The following is a 20,036-nucleotide window of genomic DNA, read 5'->3' as shown; positions in this document are numbered from 1 at the left end:
GACTTAACACTGCATTATGTTAGGCAAGTTACTTCTGTGAGCCGTTTCCTTGCTCAGATAATGCGTTGACCTGTAAAGCTCTTGGCACAGTGCCTGGCGTTTAATAAACACTCAAGTATTGTCATAATTACATCTTCTCAATCCTAAACAGAGGGTGTTTTATATGATTCTTGAAACATTCGGTCCTGTCGTAATTTCATAATTAACATACTGTCATCAGGAGCTTTTAGATTTTTGTTAAAGGTGTTTAGTCCCACTTTTACAAACAGGGAAAATAAAGTGAAAAGACCTTCATGAGTCACTAGTACATTGTGACTGAAGCTGGGAGTGTAATGCACACATGGATATAAACACATACGGGTTTCTTAATTTTTCTGCAGTTAACTATTAGAGGCTGACCAACATCCCCCCCTTCCCCCACAACTCTTACTTGGTTCTTTATTACCTATCCTAAACCTGGTCTTATGTATGATATTTGAGAATAAAGGGGTGCTAATGTTCATTTTTTTTTTATTTTTATTAAAGATTTTTATTTATTTATTGAGAGAGAGAGAGAATGGTAGAGAGAGAGCATGAGAGGGAAGAAGGTCAGAGGGAGAAGCAGACTCCCCGCTGAGCAGGGAGCCCGATGCGGGACTCGATCCTGGGACTCCAGGATCATGACCTGAGCCGAAGGCAGTCGCTTAACCAACTGAGCCACCCAGGCGCCCTAATGTTCATTTTTTAAGTGTTTAACAATACCACAGTTTTTAGCAGAGCTTTGTCTTCAATTCCAGAGAACCTTTACTGTTTGAGAGGATCATAAAGGCCGAAGAATAATTTAGTTTGGGTTTGTAAATAGTGTCTAGGAAATGAACTCAGGACCCTCAAAATGGTTTTAGCCATACTTTGCTACAAGATGTATGTACTAGGGCTGGGTCTATAGTAGCTGAATAATGTTCAAAAGAGACCATTAGATTGAGTTAAATAAGTTCTGGTTTAAAGAGCGATAACTCTGTGCTTGTCATTTATAATAATGAAATTTCATGCAGTTGCCAGGAGTTGTAAACTAAGTTTGTAGAGCAGACTGGTTGACTAGGGCCTCTGGGGTGAGATGACCAGGGATGGGATTCTGGCTCCACCATTCACCAGCTATCTGGCTACACTTTTGGCAAGTAACTTAACCCCTCTGTGCTTCAGTTTTCTGTAGAGTGAGGATAATAATAATAATAATACTATCTTTATAGAGCTGTCAGATTTAATAAAGAAAACATACATAAAACGCTTGGCTCGGTGTCTGTTACATGTTACATGTTACATGTTAGCTGTTATTATAATTTACCAGTTCATTAAAAGCATATTGTCCAAGGCAAGCTGATTCAAAGGGAAATTTGATGAGACTTCAATATTTTGTATAAGTGAAAACCTCATTGTAGGAATCAGCTTAATGATAGAATTATTGTTAATTCCAACTAAAGAAATGAATGTTTATGGCAAAAAAACCTATAGACTCTAAGTAGATTTGAAAAAACGCACTTTTGAGACAGTGATTCAAGGGTTTTGTTTTTTCCTTTTATGTATTATGTGTACAGCATGGCAATTATATATGGAGTGTTCTCCGCTTCAAATTTAATTACACCATCAGTGGTTGCCATTATAGGACCTCAGCTTTCTATGTTTGCAAGTGGTTTATTTTACAGGTGAGTAGTGCGATTTTCTTTCATTTAATCCAAACACCCTCAGCACCTTCCAAGCATATAGTAAACTTTTCACAAGAAATTGCTGATGTGGGGGTGCGTGGCTGGCTCAGTCAGAAAGGCATGTGACACTCGATCTCTGGGTTGTAGGTTCGAGCCCCACGTTGGGTGCAGAGATTACTTAAAAAAAAATTGCCGAGTTGGATTGAATAGAATACAGGCAGTATTTTAGGGATTTGGTTCTCTCCTTGATGCCTAGGGTTACCATGTTGTCTTAATGTGGTGGTATGTGTGCATATACTTCTTTTCATCTTACTATTCGTAGAAATAGATATCTCTAAATCTGTTTCTACGAGAGTTGAAAAGAACTTCCCGTGAAATACTCTTATATCAAGTTGATTAATAGGAATTCAACCGAGATAACAGCTTTTTTTTCTGGGCTGTAGAATGACAGTCCCAGCCCGTGCTGAGCTATTGGCAAAGGCCAATTGCAAACCCTCGTTCAATGTCCGATCTTACAAATTCAAAATAGTAAATTAAGAAATGAGTAGGTCACATTTGTCCTCTTTTCCCCCAACACTTTAGGTAGTGTTGGAGAAGTCCTTTACAGGTTGACTTTTAAAAAAGAATTCTCAGAACCGATTCCTAGAAAGCATAATTGGCATTCTATATGAGGTATTGTTTGACCATAATGCGTTGACCTGTTACATTTTAGCATGTACATTGCCGTTTTTATCCAGCCTCTCCCATGGTCCTTCTACACAGCCTCTGTTTTCATTGGAATTGCAGCTGCCGGTAAGCATCTCGATGTTTATTTTCTCTGTCTTCTGGGATTTATTTAAGCGTATCATGTGTTTCATGTGTGAAGCCAAGTGATTTCATTCCCTTGACAAACTTTTGGTTTGAATTTCAGTGCTTTGGACAGCGCAAGGAAATTGCCTGACAATAAATTCAGATGAGCATACTATTGGGAGAAACAGTGGAATTTTCTGGGCACTCTTACAATCTAGGTAATAATCCTTCTGGAGCTAGTCTTTCCTTTAATTCTTTTGTCACACCATTTTTTTAGATCTTTCTTGTGTTGAAAATTCCAATCATCTGTGTTCCATGACTTGAGTTCCTAGCTGCATATGATACGGATTTAACGTTTTATAAAATTGTGTGAAATGCATGGACCTGCCTAATTGGGACTCGTGATTAGTAAAGAGAAAATCATGTTAACCATAATTGTATTTAGCATCTGCTATATTTCAGGCAGGGACTGTTGGCTTCATTACTAAATCTCAGTAATCCTCACCACCTCATAAGACCAGAAGGTATAATCGGTGTTCTACAAATGAGAAAACAGAGGCTTAAAAGTGAAGTAACTTATCAGATTTAAACCATCCTTATCTGCATTCCAAAGACCACATCCTTCCCACTGAGTTGCACCTGATAGCTATTAATGAATATATTAAAATACAAAAGTGAGGGGCACTTGGCTGGCTCAGTCAGGGGAGCATGTGACTCTTGATCTCAAGGTCGTGGGTTCGAGCCACACGTTGGGTGTAGAGATTACTTAAAAATAAGTGAACTTTAAAAAAAAAAGTGGGACTAATTATATCAGGGCTGAATGATACAACATGTTCTATATTTTCTAAGTAAAAAAGCAAGAATGGTCATTCTGTCATGGAATCTGTCCTGAGGATTTACCTTCGTGGATATTACCTAAAATTGTGGTGTTGATAAGTCTTCATAAATGCAGATGTTTAGTTGTAAGGGGGTGTATATTAAGAAACCAGAGTGTAGGCGAATGATTCCTTCTCTGGGAAAGTATGCTAAAGTATCTGATTAGATGCAGGTATCTGAATCATGGATTTTTTTTCCCCCATGGATTCTTTAAAATACAGAATTTGAGAAGTAGCATAAGCTTGTTTCCAAGTAGTCATTTCCAGAGTCCCAATAAATCACATGTTTCAAAGAGAGTCAAGTCTTTGAAGGGCGGTTCAGGCGGAATCAGGTCACTGTCACGTGGAAGGAGACTGAATTCCATCTGGGTCAGTTTTTCAGAAAGAGTCAGGGTGGAGTCAATACTTTTAAACGATCTAGGGCAGATAGATACCTTTAAAATTATATATGCTTAAAAAAAATCTTTTTCACTTTTTAACAAATGGAAAAACTGCTCTAAAAACTATAAATATGGAAATAAATCCTCAACATCCTGTCCTCCCTTTTGTTCCCCCAGCTTGTTCTTTGGAAATCTCTACATATATTTTGCTTGGCAGGGGAAAACTCAAATATCAGGTTTGTGTTATTCACTTTGCTTTATTCACACATGTTCGAAGGATAATAATAGTTTCACAAAATATCCATTATTGCTCTGTTCAGATTGTTCTAATGAACCTTGCTGCCTTAAGTTCTCTCAGGTTTTCGTCTTTAGTAACTTTTTTCCTAATATTATTAAGCTAGGATTTTAGTTTATGACTATGCTTTAAGCAGCTCAAGGTACAGGAGAAGGTTATGCTGTGTATGAGCACACTAGACACTTGTTAGACTTTTGAACCCTTGTTTCGTCTGTATGCTTCTTTGGTTAAAAGAATATGATTAATTTTTTGTGCCATTTTTCTTTTGGCTTATTAGTATTTCTTTAACTGAAAGACAAAGGTGGAGGTATTATTCCATTGAGTTTCTTGTTTGAGATTTTCACTAATGCAATAAAGTAAACATTTAACAAGGAAATGTTTGGATGATTTTAAACAACCTCTGAACATAACACTAACTTGAATTGTTTGCATGGCCAGTGCTATCAGCTTTCTTCTTTTTTTCTCTAGAGAGTGACCGAAGAACAGTGTTTATTGCCCTGACAGTGATTAGCCTTGTGGGCACAGTTCTTTTCTTTCTCATTCGGCAGCCAGATTCTGAAAACGTCCTAGGAGAAGATGAATCTTCTGATGACCAGGACCTGGAAGTCAATGAGTAAGAAGTTGGCAACGTTCCTTTTTACTTGAAAATATATTTTGAGTCGATGTAGTTTAGAGATTTCCAATCTTTTTGCAGCCCTAACTGATATCCAGCATTGGGCAGACAGGAGGAAGAAGTTTTATTTTTATTTATTTATTTATTTTAAGTAGGCTCCACCCCCCAGTGTGGGCCTCACACTCACAACCCTGAGATTGAGAGTCACAGGCTCAGGGCACCTGGGTCGCTCAGTCGGTTAAGCATCCAACTCTTGATTTCAGTTCAGGTCATGATCTCAGGGTCATGGGGTTGAGCCCCACCTCGGGCTCTGCGCGCCCTGAGCAGGGAGTCTGCTGAAGATTCTCTCCCTCTCCCTCTCCCTGCCCCCTCACAGGCACAAGTGCTTGCTTCTGCTCTCTCTCTCTCTCTCCCAAGTCTTTTTTTTTTTTTTTTTTTTTAAAGTTGCAGGCTCTACTGACTGAGCCGGCCAGGCGCCGAGGGAAAGGTTTCAAAGCCAATCAGAAGAGAAAGAAGACAAAAGGGGAGTTGTGGGGAGAAGGAAGGGAAAGGAAAGGAGAAGCAGGGGAAAGTGTACAGGGGATCTGAGTCTCATCCCAGGTTGTGGCTGACAAGCTGCATGACCCTGGATGTAGCCATAATCCCCTTATTTCTCTGGGCCTCGATTTCCTCTTTCAGTTCAGCTGGCATCCTGTGTGTTTTAATGTACAAAGATGCGGGCTTATAAAGTTAAATAGAAGACAGTCTTTGCCCTCTGTTACAGTTTCTCTGACCCAACCCTAAAATATCCCCATTCCTGTGGCGCGTGTGAGGGTCAGGGCCATCAACAGTTGTTCTCGATGATCCTGAGTTACACCCATGCTCCTGTGCACAGTGCTGCGTTTTGGCCCTAACCTACGTGCATGCTCTTCCCCAAAGTAGTCCAAATGGGCAAACAGGCCTATAGCCCTGTGTTTTTCTAAAAACTGTAAATTACTTGAACCTGTTTCAATTATAAGTAAAACTAAAATATCAGAGACAATTTCTCTGCAGGTATTATCCAGGTTTGAGGATAGGGAAATGAGAAATCTTTGCCAGTCTCGTTTTGCTTAGTTTCTGAATCAGTAAATTGTGAAGATTACCTTATAGCCTTTTATCTGTTGTTAAAATGTTGGCACTGAGCATTCTGTGCTGCCTTGTTAATCCCCAGAAGACCTAAAATCCTCCTGTCAGAGGATCATTAAGCATTCAAAATTTCACTAAGTTTGTTTAAAGCAAAAGAGAGGGGCGCCTCGGCTCAGTCGGTTAAGTGTCTGCCTTTAGCTCAGGTCATGATCCCAGGGTCCTGGGATCGAGCCCCACATCAGGCTCTCTGCTCAGCGGGAAGTCTGCTTCTCTCTCTCTCTCTCTCTCTCTCTCTCTCTCTCTCTCTCTCTCCCTCTCTCCCCCCCCGCCCCCCGTCCTCATGAATAAATAAAATCTTTTTTTTTTTTAAAGATTTTATTTATTTATTTGAGAGAGAGAATGAGAGATAGCACGAGAGGGAAGAGGGTCAGAGGGAGAAGCAGACTCCCTGCCGAGCAGGGAGCCCGATGCAGGACTCGATCCCGGGACTCCAGGATCATGACCTGAGCCGAAGGCAGTCGCTTAACCAACTGAGCCACCCAGGCGCCCAATAAATAAAATCTTTAAAAAAATATGTAAATAAGTAAAAATAAAAGGAGAGGTGTTACCTTTGATTTGAACGTGTATGTATTTATGTGTATTTATATGATACATATTTATAACATCAACTGTGTGTATATATTTTTTATCATAAACTAACAGATATTGGAGAAGGATTCTATGAAGATGAATACCACAGATTCAGCAAAAATTAAAACACCTGTTGAGCAAATGTCAGATGTTGGTGCTGTGCAGACAAATACAGCCTACCCATTTTCAAGGAACTTTGTGGATAGATAGAGGATTGTATAACTGAGAAGGTGCAGTGCTGAGGAGTATTGCTCTGTCCTTCTAGCATTTTCTCTCCCTGAATTGTATCCCAAACTTGAAGCTTCCTTGTCTTTATTCTGTAAATAGCACAGACTCTTTGCCAGCCCCCTTCTAAACCTGAGGGATACAGCAGTGAACAAGATAGATGAGTCCCTGTTCTCGTGTGACTTAATTTTGGAGTGGGTGTAGATCATACATGTGTAAAACTGCAAAGCAAGTGCTCGAGAAGGCAGCGAAAGGGGGAGGTGATGGAGGGCTGGGTGGCTCCCTGAGGCCTTGCTGGTGAGGTGGGACGATCCGCTGATGGCCATTGCCAAGGCCAGCTGGTGGGAAGGGGTGCGGTGGGTGCCAGGGCTGCAGGGAGGCCCGTGGGACTCGGCACAGGGAGGGAGTGGAAGTAGGAGTATCTGCAGTAGTCAGGGAGTCGATTCTGGGAGGCTCTGCAGGAGCGCAGGTTCTGTTGGTGTGATTAGAAGCCATTGAAGGGAGGTGCCTGGGTGGCTTAGTTGAGCATCCGACTCTTGATTTTGGGCTCAGGTGATGATCTCAGTGGCCTGAGATCAAGCCCAGTGTCGGGCTCTGCTCTCAGCACAGGGCAGGAGGGGGTTCTGCTTGAGATTCTCTTTCTCCATCTGCCCCCAAACCACCCTCAAAAAGAAGCCATTGAAGGAAAAAGTAGGATCTGATTTTAAAGGATTCCACTAAAGGCCTTAAAGAAGATGATTTGAGGACGCAGAAAGGCAGCTCAGTGTCCTACCTGAGTGGTCCCGGTATGTGTAATTTGCATGTATGAGGCCCTGTGAGCTGGGTGATCTCTAGGAATTTCTTTCTTGGCCGTTGCATCTCTGGCCCCTGCTTCCCTCCTTCCCTTCGGTCTGTATTTGAGTATCTATTCCAGGCATTGTTTGGAGGGTGTTTTGTTGAACAAACAGAGAGATGTTCGTGCATTCATGGAGCTTCCTAGTGGGTGAGAGAGAAGTAGGAATTCTTTTTAAAAACAGTTTTTAGGGGCGCCTGGGTGGCTCAGTTGGTTAAGCGACTGCCTTCGGCTCAGGTCATGATCTCAGGGTCTTGGGATCGAGCCCCGCGTTGGGCTCCCTGCTCCGCGGGAAGCCTGCTTCTCCCTCTCCCACTCCCCCTGCTTGTGTTCCCTCTCTCGCTGTCTCTCTCTGTCAAATAAATAAATAAAATCTTTAAAAAAAAATAAAAACTAAAAACAGTTTTTATTGAGCTATAATTCACATGCAGTTTACCCATTTACAGTGTACAGTTCAGGGGTGCCTGGGTGGCTCAGTCGTTAAGCGCCTGCCTTCGGCTCAGGTCATGATGCCAGGGTTCTGGGATCGAGCCCCGCATCGGGCTCCCTGCTCAGCAGGAAGCCTGCTTCTCCCTCTCCCTCTGCCCCTGCTTGTGTTCCCTCTCTCGCTGTGTCTCTTTCTGTCAAATAAATAAATAAAATTAAAAAAAAATAAAAATAAAGTGTACAGTTCAGAGGTGCCTGGGTGGCTCAGTTGGTTAAGGGTCTGACTCTTGATTTTGTCTCAGGTTATGATCTCAGGGTTCTGAGACTGAGCCCTGCATTGGGCTCTGTGCTGGGCATATAACCTGCTTAAGATTCTCTTTCTCCCTCTCCCCTCCCACCCCCATGCTCATGCTCTCTCTCTCAAAAAAAAAGTGTATAATTCAGTGACTTTTAGGGTATTCACAGAAGTGTGTGTTCATTGCCACAACGAATGTTAGAATATTTTTATTACCCCCCAAAAGAAGAACCCTTACCTCTTAGACATCTGATATTAGAAAACAGAAGTGTAAAGGAGAGGAGGGTATAGAAGTATGGGCTGGAGGTGGGGGTGCTGGCTTGCAATTTAATATTATAACATTTATTTATATCTAACACACACATATATATGCATAAATGTGTGTATATGTAAAATTATAGATGGAGTTGCCGGGGAAGGCTGAGAAGGTAACATTTAAGTTGTAGGGGATGAAAAGTAATTTTCCCTTTACTCTCCTGTGTTCTTAGTTGAGACCCCCTATAATAAGATTAATAAGAAAAAAAAAGCAATCAGAAGCTTATTAACACGTATGCCTCACGTATACATGAAGGAAACCTAGGGGAAAATGAGTAATTCCCCAGGATGGCTTAGAATTTAAGCTTTATATACTATCTAAATAGGGAAAGGGGAGGAGGAATGTAGGCCTCTTACAGGAGAGTAAATGATTTTTTGGAAAGATGAACCAGACCCGTAGAAGAATAGATGGGAGATAGGATAGTTTGTGACATACTGTTGATGTCTGGTCTCCTCTCTTACGACAAGAGCCAGTCTTCCCTGTCTGATGAAACTCCCAGAGGTGATTGATAACAGTTGAGTTCCTTTTGGAGGATCTTTCTTTAGGCAGATGAGGGGAGTTCAAAGAAAGCCTGTACCCATATTTGCTGTTTTTTGAGTGCCTACAGCTCAACATAATCAATATACTAAAGCATGTTTTGGGGTGGCACATTCTGCTACCCTCCAAAGTCAAGACCTTAGAGCGGTAAGTGAAATGGGAAGGTATTGGAGGGTTTGAGAGGGAATGAATGTGGTCTCACTTTGCGCCCTCCATCCTTGCACGACCTGGGGATCATCTTATTTTATCGCCTTATTTATCTAGTATCCTACTAGAAATGGCTCCCTTTAATATCTCATTGAATTGAATGGGGAATGATTTGCACCTGAGTGCTGGCTGGCTTAATTGTATTTTAATAGTCTATAGAGTATATAAATTGGTTCCTACTTAATTTGGGGCTTGAAATATAAAATACCAGAATCCTATACCTGATCCTATCCAACTACAAGAGTACTATCAGTTACTTGGAGTCTAAAGAGTTTTTGCTTCCAGGGAAGACGTGAGTTTTTATGGTGGGGGAAAAAAGGTTTTTCCTGTTGTTTAGAACAGACTACCTTTTTTGTGTCGCTAATTCATTTATATAAGTCAGATAGATCTCTATGAGGTTTCTTTTTTTTTCTTTTTTGTAAAAATATTTAAAGATGGCAGAGGAGTAGATATTACCCTATTGGCAGGCAGAGTAAGAAACATAATCTTTTATAAATGTCTTTACCATAATCACATTAAACAACTTATACTTTAGCTACATGGTCTCATTAAATTCTTTTGGTTAAGTGGTAGCACCCCTATTTTATAAACGGGGAAGTGAAACTTGGAGGCATGGAGTAACTTGTCTAAAAACTATATGACGAAGAAGTGGCAAAGTACAGCACAGACTCTGAAGCACACATTTTTGACCCCTACCTTCTCCTGCACCAAGCTGTGGGGCATGGGTGCTGGTGTTGCTTTTGGAGAGTTTTCACACTGCACAACTTAGTTTTGAAGGAGTCAGACTGGAGGGAAATTGAGTTCTTTTTTTTTTTTTGAAGATTTTATTTATTTATTTGAGAGAGAATGAGAGATAGCACGAGAGGGAAGAGGGTCAGAGGGAGAAGCAGACTCCCCGCTGAGCAGGGAGCCCGATGTGGGACTCGATCCTGGGACTCCAGGATCATGACCTGAGCCAAAGACAGTCGCTTAACCAACTGAGCCACCCAGGCGCCCGGGAAATTGAGTTCTTACAAGGTGTTTTTACGGTATGGGAATAGCAGGGTGGAGGAGATTTCTGTCCTGCCTGAAGTATCCTTTCTGAGAAGGACACGCGTGGATGTGTGCTTTCAGCTTAGTATGAGAGAATTGTGTTTGGCTGTTAATAAAGGGTCACGGAGGTGGCGCTTTCACCTTGTTCTCTGAGGCAAGGATGGGGTCCCAGAGGGACACCCTGGAGCGAGGAGCATTGTAGGCAATGGAAATGTTTGCCGGACCATGTAGAGGACGGAGCTTTGACGAACGTCAATGAAAATATGATAGCATTTTAGTTCTCTTTTCAGTTTTCAGGGGAAAACACTTTGATATTTTGTTTTATTTTTTCAGGTCTGCACAGAGTACTATGGGAAAAGCAGTAGATGCGTTCAGTAAGTATTTTCTGTGTTGGAAATGCAAGAGCTGTTCGGGAACAGCTACAACATTTGCCTTTCCCCCTTTCCCTGGTAACTTTGGATTGACGATCCTCCAGTGTTTTCATTCTTCCAGGTATGCGGCTCTGCAGTCCAGTAGTCGTCTCAGCCAGTGTCTCTAACTGGGGTGTGTGCGGGATGGACGGGAACCTGAGTGCCCGGCCTGGTGCCGTTTGGGGGAGGCATAGGGAGGTGCAGAGAAATCAGGGACTGGTGCTTGACAAGGCAGTGAGGACACACAGACCATCTCCTCAGAACCGAGTTTGGAAGAACAGTTGGGCTTGTCTGCGGAGGGTTCTTCCTGGCTACGCCTCCCTACGTGTTTATTTTGTTATTCTCCCAACCGCTCTGTGAGTATCCTAGAACACACACCTACCATTCTCTCCATTTTATATAAGAGAGAATTGAGGCTTAGCTAAAGAAATTATTTACCCAAGGTCAGATAGCTAGTACACTGCTGAGCTGGGATTCGAGCCCTGACTGTGACAGGCAAAGCCAGTGATTCCCATAATGGCCATCTTGTGGTTCCTTCAGAAACTGGCAAACATGGCTTCTGGTTCTCGTACGGCCTGACGTGGGCCAGTTCTTTGCTTCTGCCTGTAGCTCTCTCAGCCTCTTTGTCTCCAAAGGAGAGAGACTCTGACCACTGTCTAGTGGGGAGCAGCCTTTTAGGGGCCATGTTGTTTCAGTTAGGCCCCTTGGCCTTATCATACGCTCTGTGCTTGTGGGTAGTCTATAGGTTGCCTTGGGCTAGGGTGCAAATTCTTGATCTAATCAGCCATGGCCTAAGTCAGATGACACAAAGCACACAACTTCTAGCCAAGAATTCATGTGGTCGCCTCTTTTATTTTTTATTTTTTTAAGATTTTCTTTATTTACTTGTCAGAGACAGAGAGAGAGGGAACACAGCAGGGAGAGTGGGAGAGGGAGAAGCAGGCTCCCCACTGAGCAGGGAGCCCAACTCGGGACTCGATCCCAGGACCCTGGGATCATGACATGAGCCGAAAGCAGACGCTTACGACGGAGCCACCCAGGCGCCCATGGTCACCTTTTTTAGAAAAGGCTTATGGGTGTGGTAGCCTGAGTTTTGAATATATAGTATCTTATTGTTCATGCTGTTTAATCAGGCTTTTATTACATGTATTTCTTACATTTCAGGGACACATTTTTTTTTTAAGAGTTTCATTATTTATTTGAGAGAGAGAACAAGCAAGGGGAATGGCAGGCAGAGGGAGAAGCAAGCTCCCCACTGAGCAGGGAGCCTAGTTCGGGGCTCAATCCCAGGACCCAGGGATCATGACCTGCGCCGAAGACTGTCGCTTAACCAACTAAGCTACCCAGGCACCCCTCATTTTAACCATTTATGATGTCACTTAATATTTTTTAGTGAGCCCTTTCGTAGATATTCCTTTCTTGTTGTTCCCTTCTTGGCCTAGAAAGCCACATTGGCTTGCTTGGTGAGCCATGGAGTCAAGGAGAAGGGAGATAGATGACCCCCAGACTTATGGAATGGTCCATCCAGCCTTGGTGAGGCTTGATGCAGCCTCCCTGCACCATTACTGAACACCTGCTCTCCCTGGCTGCCTACTGACAGTAACCAGATTCAGGATGTCCTTCCTGGATGTACAGACCTCACCTCAACTTCTCTGTCTATAAAATGAGGCACTCACACGATGGTGGCCGCACAATTTCATCACGTTACTAGTTGGTTGCTCGGGAGGGTGCGGGAGTAATAGGATGCTGAGCTGTCTAGTTTGAAAGCAGCCAAAAAGGTAAGGCATGTAAGGTGCTACATGGCAGGCAGGTTTAGGAGCTGGTTCCTGGCCCCTGGGGAGCAACGTGAGGTAATGAGGTAGCAAGGAAGCCGACGAGAAGACAGGAAGGAAGAAGACTGTCCAAACTTTAAGTAATCTGTCTGTCTTGGGGAGGCATGGGAGGCTGTGTTTCATTCTTTTTTTTTTATTAAAAATTTCTTTTTTTAAGATTTTTTTATTTATTTGACAGAGAGAGACACAGCGAGAGAGGGAACACAGGCAGGGGGAGCAGGAGAGGGAGAAGCAGGCTTCCTGCCGAGCAGGGAGCTCGACTCGGGGCTCGATCCCAGGACCCTGGGACCATGACCTGAGCCGAAGGCAGACGCTTAACGACTGAGCCACCCAGGCGCCCCTCCTTTATTCTTAATCATCACATTCCCTCTATTGATGCTGTGATGCATGTTGTACAGAAAAGGCTCCTGCTTATCTGAAAAGCACTTCATTCCTCAACCGAATGTATATGTTTGATAGGAGTCTAGAAAGTTTTTTAAAATTTATTTCTTGGTCTTGACACAATCCTGAAGTCCATCTGGAAGAATAAATCAGAATAGCCAAGAGAATTTTTGAAAAGGAGAAGGACTTTCCCTAATAAATATTAAAGTCAATTGTGAATTCATTTGAACACTTTGGAATAGAAAGACAGTGGAACTGGATTCTAGAATCGGGCCCACATCCACAGTACAATAAATAAAATAAAAGAGACTCTTCAGTAAGCAAAGTTAGGGAGTGGAGTGTGTAGGAAAATAGAGTTAATGTAAAAATGAAACTAGAAAAGTAATTAAAGAAACTGGGTAAAGAAAAGCCTTTCAAGGGGCACCTGGGTGGCTAAAGTCGTTAAGTGTCTGCCTTCGGCTCAGGTCATGATCCCAGGGTCCTGGGATCGTGGGCTCCCTGCTCACCAGGGAGTCTGCTTCTCCCTCTCCCACTCCCCCTGCTTGTGTTCCCTTTCTCGCTGTGTTTCTGTCAAATAAATAAATAAAATCTTTAAAAATAAAAAAAAAGAAAAAGCCTTTCAAGGAGGTCACTCAGACGATAAGGGAAAAGAATGCCCTTTGGTTGCTTAAACTGTAAAACTTTGTCTATCAAAACAACCTAATAGAGTTAAAATGGCAGGGAAGATATTTGCTTAAGTATAAAATGCAAATTTCAAAGTTTTCCATCAAATTTCAAAAGATAAAAAAATAATTGTCCGTGTTATGGGGAGTAGGTATTTATATGCCTAAGACCACATTGCTGATAGGAATATATATTTGTATTATTTTCTGAAGAGCAATTTGTCAGCAAGTTATCAGAAGCCTTAGAAATGTTTGTACGTTTACCCCAGCAACTCCACTAATAGGATTATCCTCAGGAAGTAATCAGGAATTTCTGTCAAGATTTAATGGCTAAGATGTCTATATTAGTGAGAAACTGAAAGTAATTGAAATACTTCACTGCAAGGCATTGGTACATCTATACAGTAGATTATCCTAGCCATTAAAATGAACTCGATGAGTGTTAGAAAATATTTGCTCTAGGGGATGCCTGGGTGGCTCAGCCGTTAAGCATCTGCCTTCGACTCAGGTCATGATCCCAGGGTCCTGGGATCGAGCCCCGTGTCGGGCTCCCTGCTCAGCGGGAAGCCTGCTTTTCCCTCTCCCACTCCCCCTGCTTGTGTTCCCTGTCTTGCTATGTTCCTCTCTGTCAAATACATAAAAATCTTAAAAGGAAAGAAAATATTTGCCTATTATGTGAAAAATTTTAAAATAGTATGTATAATGAAATTTGTTTCTATTAAAAAATTTTTTTAAGTCTGGAAGAAGATCCATTAGGCTGTTAGATGATATTTTTTCTCTTAATAGGTTTATTGAATATAATTCACACACTGTACTATCACCCATTTAAAGTGTATAGTTCAGTGGCCTTTAGTACATTCACGGGGTTCTGCATCCATCACCACAGTCAATTATAGGACCTCTTCTTCACCCCAGAAGGAATTTCTGTACCCATTAGCATTCACTCCCCATTTCCTCCCCACCACCCCCATCCTCACCGTAGGCATCCATTAATCCACTTTCTGTCTCTAGACTTGCCTATCCTGGATATTATTTTGTATACATAGAATCGTACTATATGTGCTCTTCTGTGACATGTTTCTCTTACTTATGGTTTTGGTTTTACTTATGGTCATGGTTTCAAGGCTCATCCATGTTCTAGCATGTTCTGCAGAATGGGTTGTTTGTAGGCATCATGAATAATGCTGCTCTGAACATCTGTGCACAAGTTTTTGTGTGGATGTACATCTGCACATCTCTGTGTAGGTCCCTAGGAGTTGGAGGATTGCTGGGTCCTGTGGTCGCTGTGTTTAACCTTCTGAGAAACCAGCAGATGTTTTCCAGAGTGGCTGCACCATTTTATGGTCCCACCAGCTGTATCTGAAGGTTCCAGTTTCTCCAGTTTCTCCACTTCCTTGAGTTCTTATCTATCTTTCTGATGATAGCTGTCCCCGTGGGTGTAAAGTGGTGTCTCGTGGTTTTGATCAGCATTTCCCTAATGGCTAAGGATGCAGAGCATATTTTCACACGCTTGTGGGTCATTTGCATCGCGTCTCTAGAGAACTGTCTACTCAGGTCCTTTGCCCGTTTTTTATGGGTTGCCTTTTTATTGCTGAGTTGTAAAAATTCTTTTCTTTTCTTTATATATATTTTAAAGATTTTTATTTATTTATTTGACAGAGAGAAAGCCAGGAGCCCGATGTGGGGCTTGATCCCGGGACCCTGGGATCACGACTCAAGCCAAAGGCAAACATTTAACGACTGAGCCACCCAGGCACCCGAGTTGTAAAAATTCTTTATATGTTCTAGATAAAAGTCTCTTATATATGATTTGCAAATATTTTCTCCCATTCCTTAGGTTGACTTTTCATTTTCTTGATGGTATCTCTTAAAGCACAAAAGTTTTAAATTTTTGATGAAGGCTGATTTATACGTTTTATTTTTTGCATGTGTTTTTGGTGTCCTAAGGTTTTGCCTAGCCCCAGGTCGCAAAGATTTACTCCTGTATTTTCTCCTAAGACTTTTATAGTTTCAGTTCTGATATTTAGGTCTGGGATCTATTCTGGGTTCATTGTTATTTATGTTGTGAGGTGGGAGTCCAACTTCATTCCTCTGCACGTGGCCACCTAGTTGTCCTGCTGAAAAGACTGTTCTTCTTCCCCACTGAATTGTGTTGGCGCCCTTATCGAAAATCAATTGACTGTAAATGTGAGTTTATTTCTAGATGCATGTGTCTGTCCTTATGCTGGTACCATGCTTTGCTGATGACTATCAAGCTTTGAAGTTGGAAAGTGTGAGCCCTCCAGCTTTGTTCTTTTTCAAGATTATTTTGGCCATGGTGGGCCCCTTGAATTTCCATATGAATTTTAGGATTGGTTTGTCTATTTCTGTAAATAGATGATGTTGTGTTGTTTTTAATAAGGCTTCACTATTTTAGAGCTGTTTTAGATTTTTTAAAATTTATTTGAGAGAGTGAGCAAGTGAGAGAGAGAAGGAGCAGGGGGAGGGGCAGAGAAAGAGGGAGAAGCAGACTCGCCACTGAGCAGGGAGCCCTGTGTGGGGCCTGATCCTAGGACCCTGGGATCACGACCCGAGCTGAAGGCAGACACTTAACTGACTGAGCTACCCATGCGCACCCCATTATAGCCGTTTTAGGTTCACAACAAAATTGAGAAGGAGGAGAGTTCCCAAAATTGAGAAGGAGGAGAGCCCCCCGCTCTCACACATGCACAGCCTCCCCCACGATCTGTGTCCCCCACCAGAGCGATACATTTGTTATGGTTGATGCACCTGCTACTTTCACACATCATCATCACCCAGAGTCCACAGTTCACAAGGGTGTACCCTTGGCTGTGTACATATTATGGGTTTGGACAAATGTAATCACCGTTACAGTATCATTCTAGATTATGTTTTAAAATTTCTTTTTGTTAAATATTCTGATTATTCAAAAACAAACATGCTTTGCTAATGTTATTTTTTAAAATTAAAAGTATTGTTTTAAACCTTGTATTAATCATAATTTTTTTTTCCTGGAAATACGTGAAAATGTCTTACTGCATTTAGTCTTACTACATTTCAGTGAGATTAGAGAAAAAAGTATCCTCTTCTGCATGTGGCGAAATTTAGGACAGACCGTTTGTGTCTTGTGTAACTTTTGTAGTCAGCAGTTGAGTAAGAACTAAAATCTGGAGCCACTATTCGTTTAGGACTAGTTTAGATCAGTGACCTTAAACTATGAAATGTGAGCAGGTTCAAAAAGACAGTTAAAACATGCAGTTTTTAGACCTGCATTTTTCATTGCAGATTTCCACCACATTGAACAGTGTAAAAACAGACATTAAAGTAGTCCTAAGCAAATAATGCAGAATTAAAGCTTCGGTCCCCAGATCCAGAGAACTGAGAATCTCAGGAAGTGGTGTGGCAGCCTCGGTGCAGTCAGCAAGCTCCCTGGGTGGCAGTTGTCATCTGGAGTCCAGTCTTCAAGCTGCTCTGCACTCGCTCCTCCCCCTGGGACGTTAGCACCCTTCCAGCCATTGACGCCCCTAGCCTAACTTTCGCTGAAGTCTTATTTGATCCTATTTCTATTCCCCGTTCCATGTTATTTTTTTAGATTCAAGCTGGGGAGAATGTGTTGGGGAAAACACCACTGTAGAATATATCTAAGCATGTGGAATAAACATTTTATTTACAGAACAGATTTAGTTCATCCCTTCAGCATCTGAATCCTTAACCTCAGTCCCACTGTATTTGTCTACTTGCGTTATTGACAAGGGGTGTCTGGGTTGAGTGAATGTTTTAGAATTTTGGGGTAATTAAAATCTAATTAAGCAGTCTTACATTGTTTTCTTCTTACAGGAAAGTCTCTTAAGTTATGTGTCACCAAGGAGATGCTGCTCCTTAGTATTACAACTGCTTATACAGGTAAGGGAATTAATGGCGGTTTGGGTTTTCTGTGGTTGCATAATGAGAATGAGGACTGAAAACAACCACCATATAATTCTTTCTCACAGCTCTGTGCACTGATGGGGCTCAGCTGAATGATTCTTCTGATGGTCTTAACTGAGGTCTCTTCTGGGTCCTGTTAGAGGCAGCTGGGGCCACAGCTTCGTGATAGTTTCCTTTGCATGTGTGAAGGGATCAAATGCAAGGCTGGGTGTCTGTTTACCATAGTCTCTGGCTGCATGACCCCCTCCCAAGTGATCCCTTCCTTCTGACCCAAGAGGAAGGCCAGATTGCTTAGGGGCTCCAAAAAGAGCAAAAGGAGAAACAACCAGACTTTCTGAAGGCTTAAGCCTGGCACGAGCCCAGTGTCACTTTGACTGCATTTCACTGGTGAAAGCATATCACAGGGCCAGCCCAAATTCAGTGTGGGAGGATTCTACACAAGGGTTGAACCCTGGGAGGCATGGTTCGTTACAACCAGTGATTTTAGGGCAAAATGGAGCTCTGCAGAAAATAACCCTGAGTAAATCCTTCTAACTTTCTGTGGATTCATATACTTTCTAATGAAGTGGAATGAGCTCTGTGGCTTACCGGAGTCACTGGAGCACTCTCAGATCTTCAGAATCTGTTTCCTTTTAAAAAATGCTATTTGTCAAGGCGCCTGGGTGGCTCAGACGGTTAAGCGTCTGCCTTCGGCTTAGGTCCTGGGATCGAGCCCCATGTTGGGGGGGGGGTGGTCCATGCTCAGTGGGGGGTCTGCTTCTCCCTCTGCCCTCCCCCCCCCCGTTCACACTTGTGTGCGTGCGCTCTCTCTCACTCTGAAATTAATAAAATCTTTAAAAAAAAGTGCTATTGGGGCGCCTGGGTGGCTCAGTGGTTAAGCGTCTGCCTTCGGCTCAGGTCATGATCCCAGGGTCCTGGGATCGAGCCCCCCCATTGGGCTCCCTGCTCCGCGGGAAGCCTGCTTCTCCCTCTCCCATTCCCCCTGCTTGTGTTCCCTCTCTCGCTGTGTCTCTCTCTGTCAAATAAATAAAAAAATCTTTAAAAAAAAAGTGCTATCGTGTTAAAAAAAAAGTTATAATGTGCCAGTGATTACTTTTACCTTTATTTGCCTTATAGATATAAACATTTTTTTTGAATAGAGTAAATGGTAAACGTCTTTAAAATTCAGTTTAGTTTTTGGGGCGCCTGGGTGGCTCAGATGGTTAAGCGTCTGCCTTCAGCTCAGGTCATGATCCCGGGGTCCTGGGATTGAGTCCCGCATCGGGCTCCCTGCTCAGCGGGGAGCCTGCTTCTCCCTCTGCTTCTCTCTCTCTCTCTCCCTGTCTCTCATGAATAAATAAATAAAATCTTTAAAAAAAAATAAAATTCAGTTTAGTTTTGTAGCAATAAGGAATGAGGTCTTCTACTGATTGACCTTAATTTTTTAGCCCTAATTTTTAAAACTTCTTTTTCTGGGAAAAAGTTTAATGAAAACATTTTGTCTTTAAGCAAAGGTAGTTGGATAATATACATTGGTTTTCCAAACCTACATTCCTGTTAACCTTGGAGAGCTATTAAGGGTAAAAAGCACTTAAAAAATCACTATTACAGACTTACATGTGTACCGCCCTCTGCCCATCCCGTCTCCACACGGAGGATCATTTTGTTTGTTTGTTTTGAATGTTTATTTCATTTATTTATTTATTTGTGAGAGAAGGCGTGTGTGCGTGTGCACAGGTGCACAAGCAGGGGGAGGGGCAGAGGGAGAGAGAGAATCTCAAGCAGGCTCCCCGCTGAGCACGGAACCTGAGCTGAAATCAAGAGTCAGATGCTCAACTGACTGAGCCACCCAGATGCCCCAAAGGATGATCTTTAACAGAAAGGTTAAAGGGTTTGCTTCTTTGAGTTGTGTATTTTTATCTGAAATACATGGCAACTGCCGTCTTGTGGCTAATTCCATTTCGTCAGCTACGTAGCATAAAACTGCTCTGCTTGAGGGGAGCACCATGTCAGGCTGAATGAATTTTACTGTGTGTGTATATAAAGCTCAAATACCACCAGCTGTGAAGAAGACCCCAGAATGGAGATTGTGAATGTATAATTAAATCTGCTTTTTTCCTAAAGGTCTGGAATTGACTTTCTTCTCTGGTGTCTATGGAACGTGTATTGGTGCTGTAAATAAATTTGGAACTGAAGAGAAAAGCCTCATTGGACTTTCTGGCATTTTCATCGGCATTGGAGAAATCTTAGGTTGGTTTAAAAAATGTTTTTATGTGAAATCGGTTCATTGTAGCTATCACAGATGTTTTAAGTGTACTTCACCTCTCCGTCCTTGAATTTTAATTTCCTTGCTTATTTTTACCCAGACAGGTATGTCTTTTTTTTTTTTAATCATCGTTCTGAGATAACTATGAGATGTTTGCCATATAATTCCCAGTCAAAACTGTAAGTAGGAAAACATGTAGTCTCTCCCAGCTTTTTCTCTTAAAATACTTAGGGAAAGTGTCCTCTGAATCTCTGACATGAGCTGGATGTCCCTCGAGACAATCCACTTCTAACTCTTAAGTCCTGGAGTTTGTGTCAGACTCCACAGGTCCAAGGGCTCAGTCC

General features: G+C 42.3%; 1 protein-coding gene across 2 annotated transcripts in view; it reads left to right on the top strand.

Annotated features, from left to right (window-relative positions):
- The window catches only part of MFSD11 (major facilitator superfamily domain containing 11), a 29,208-nt gene that overhangs the window by 1,825 nt on the left and 7,347 nt on the right, over window positions 1–20,036 (top strand). For both annotated transcript variants that reach the window (XM_025859633.2, XM_025859634.2), the window contains 8 exons: window positions 1,572–1,679; window positions 2,392–2,471; window positions 2,590–2,686; window positions 3,901–3,959; window positions 4,487–4,631; window positions 10,569–10,609; window positions 17,358–17,423; window positions 19,551–19,676. In XM_025859633.2, the coding sequence (XP_025715418.1) occupies window positions 1,572–1,679; window positions 2,392–2,471; window positions 2,590–2,686; window positions 3,901–3,959; window positions 4,487–4,631; window positions 10,569–10,609; window positions 17,358–17,423; window positions 19,551–19,676 (722 nt within the window). The remainder of the gene's footprint in view (window positions 1–1,571; window positions 1,680–2,391; window positions 2,472–2,589; window positions 2,687–3,900; window positions 3,960–4,486; window positions 4,632–10,568; window positions 10,610–17,357; window positions 17,424–19,550; window positions 19,677–20,036) is intronic.

This window comes from Callorhinus ursinus, unplaced genomic scaffold (assembly GCF_003265705.2).
Source record: "Callorhinus ursinus isolate GAN/ISIS: 27379988/994484 unplaced genomic scaffold, GSC_fseal_2.0 scaffold68, whole genome shotgun sequence".
Taxonomy (NCBI): domain Eukaryota; kingdom Metazoa; phylum Chordata; class Mammalia; order Carnivora; family Otariidae; genus Callorhinus; species Callorhinus ursinus.
This window is presented reverse-complemented; position numbering and strand designations above follow the sequence as displayed.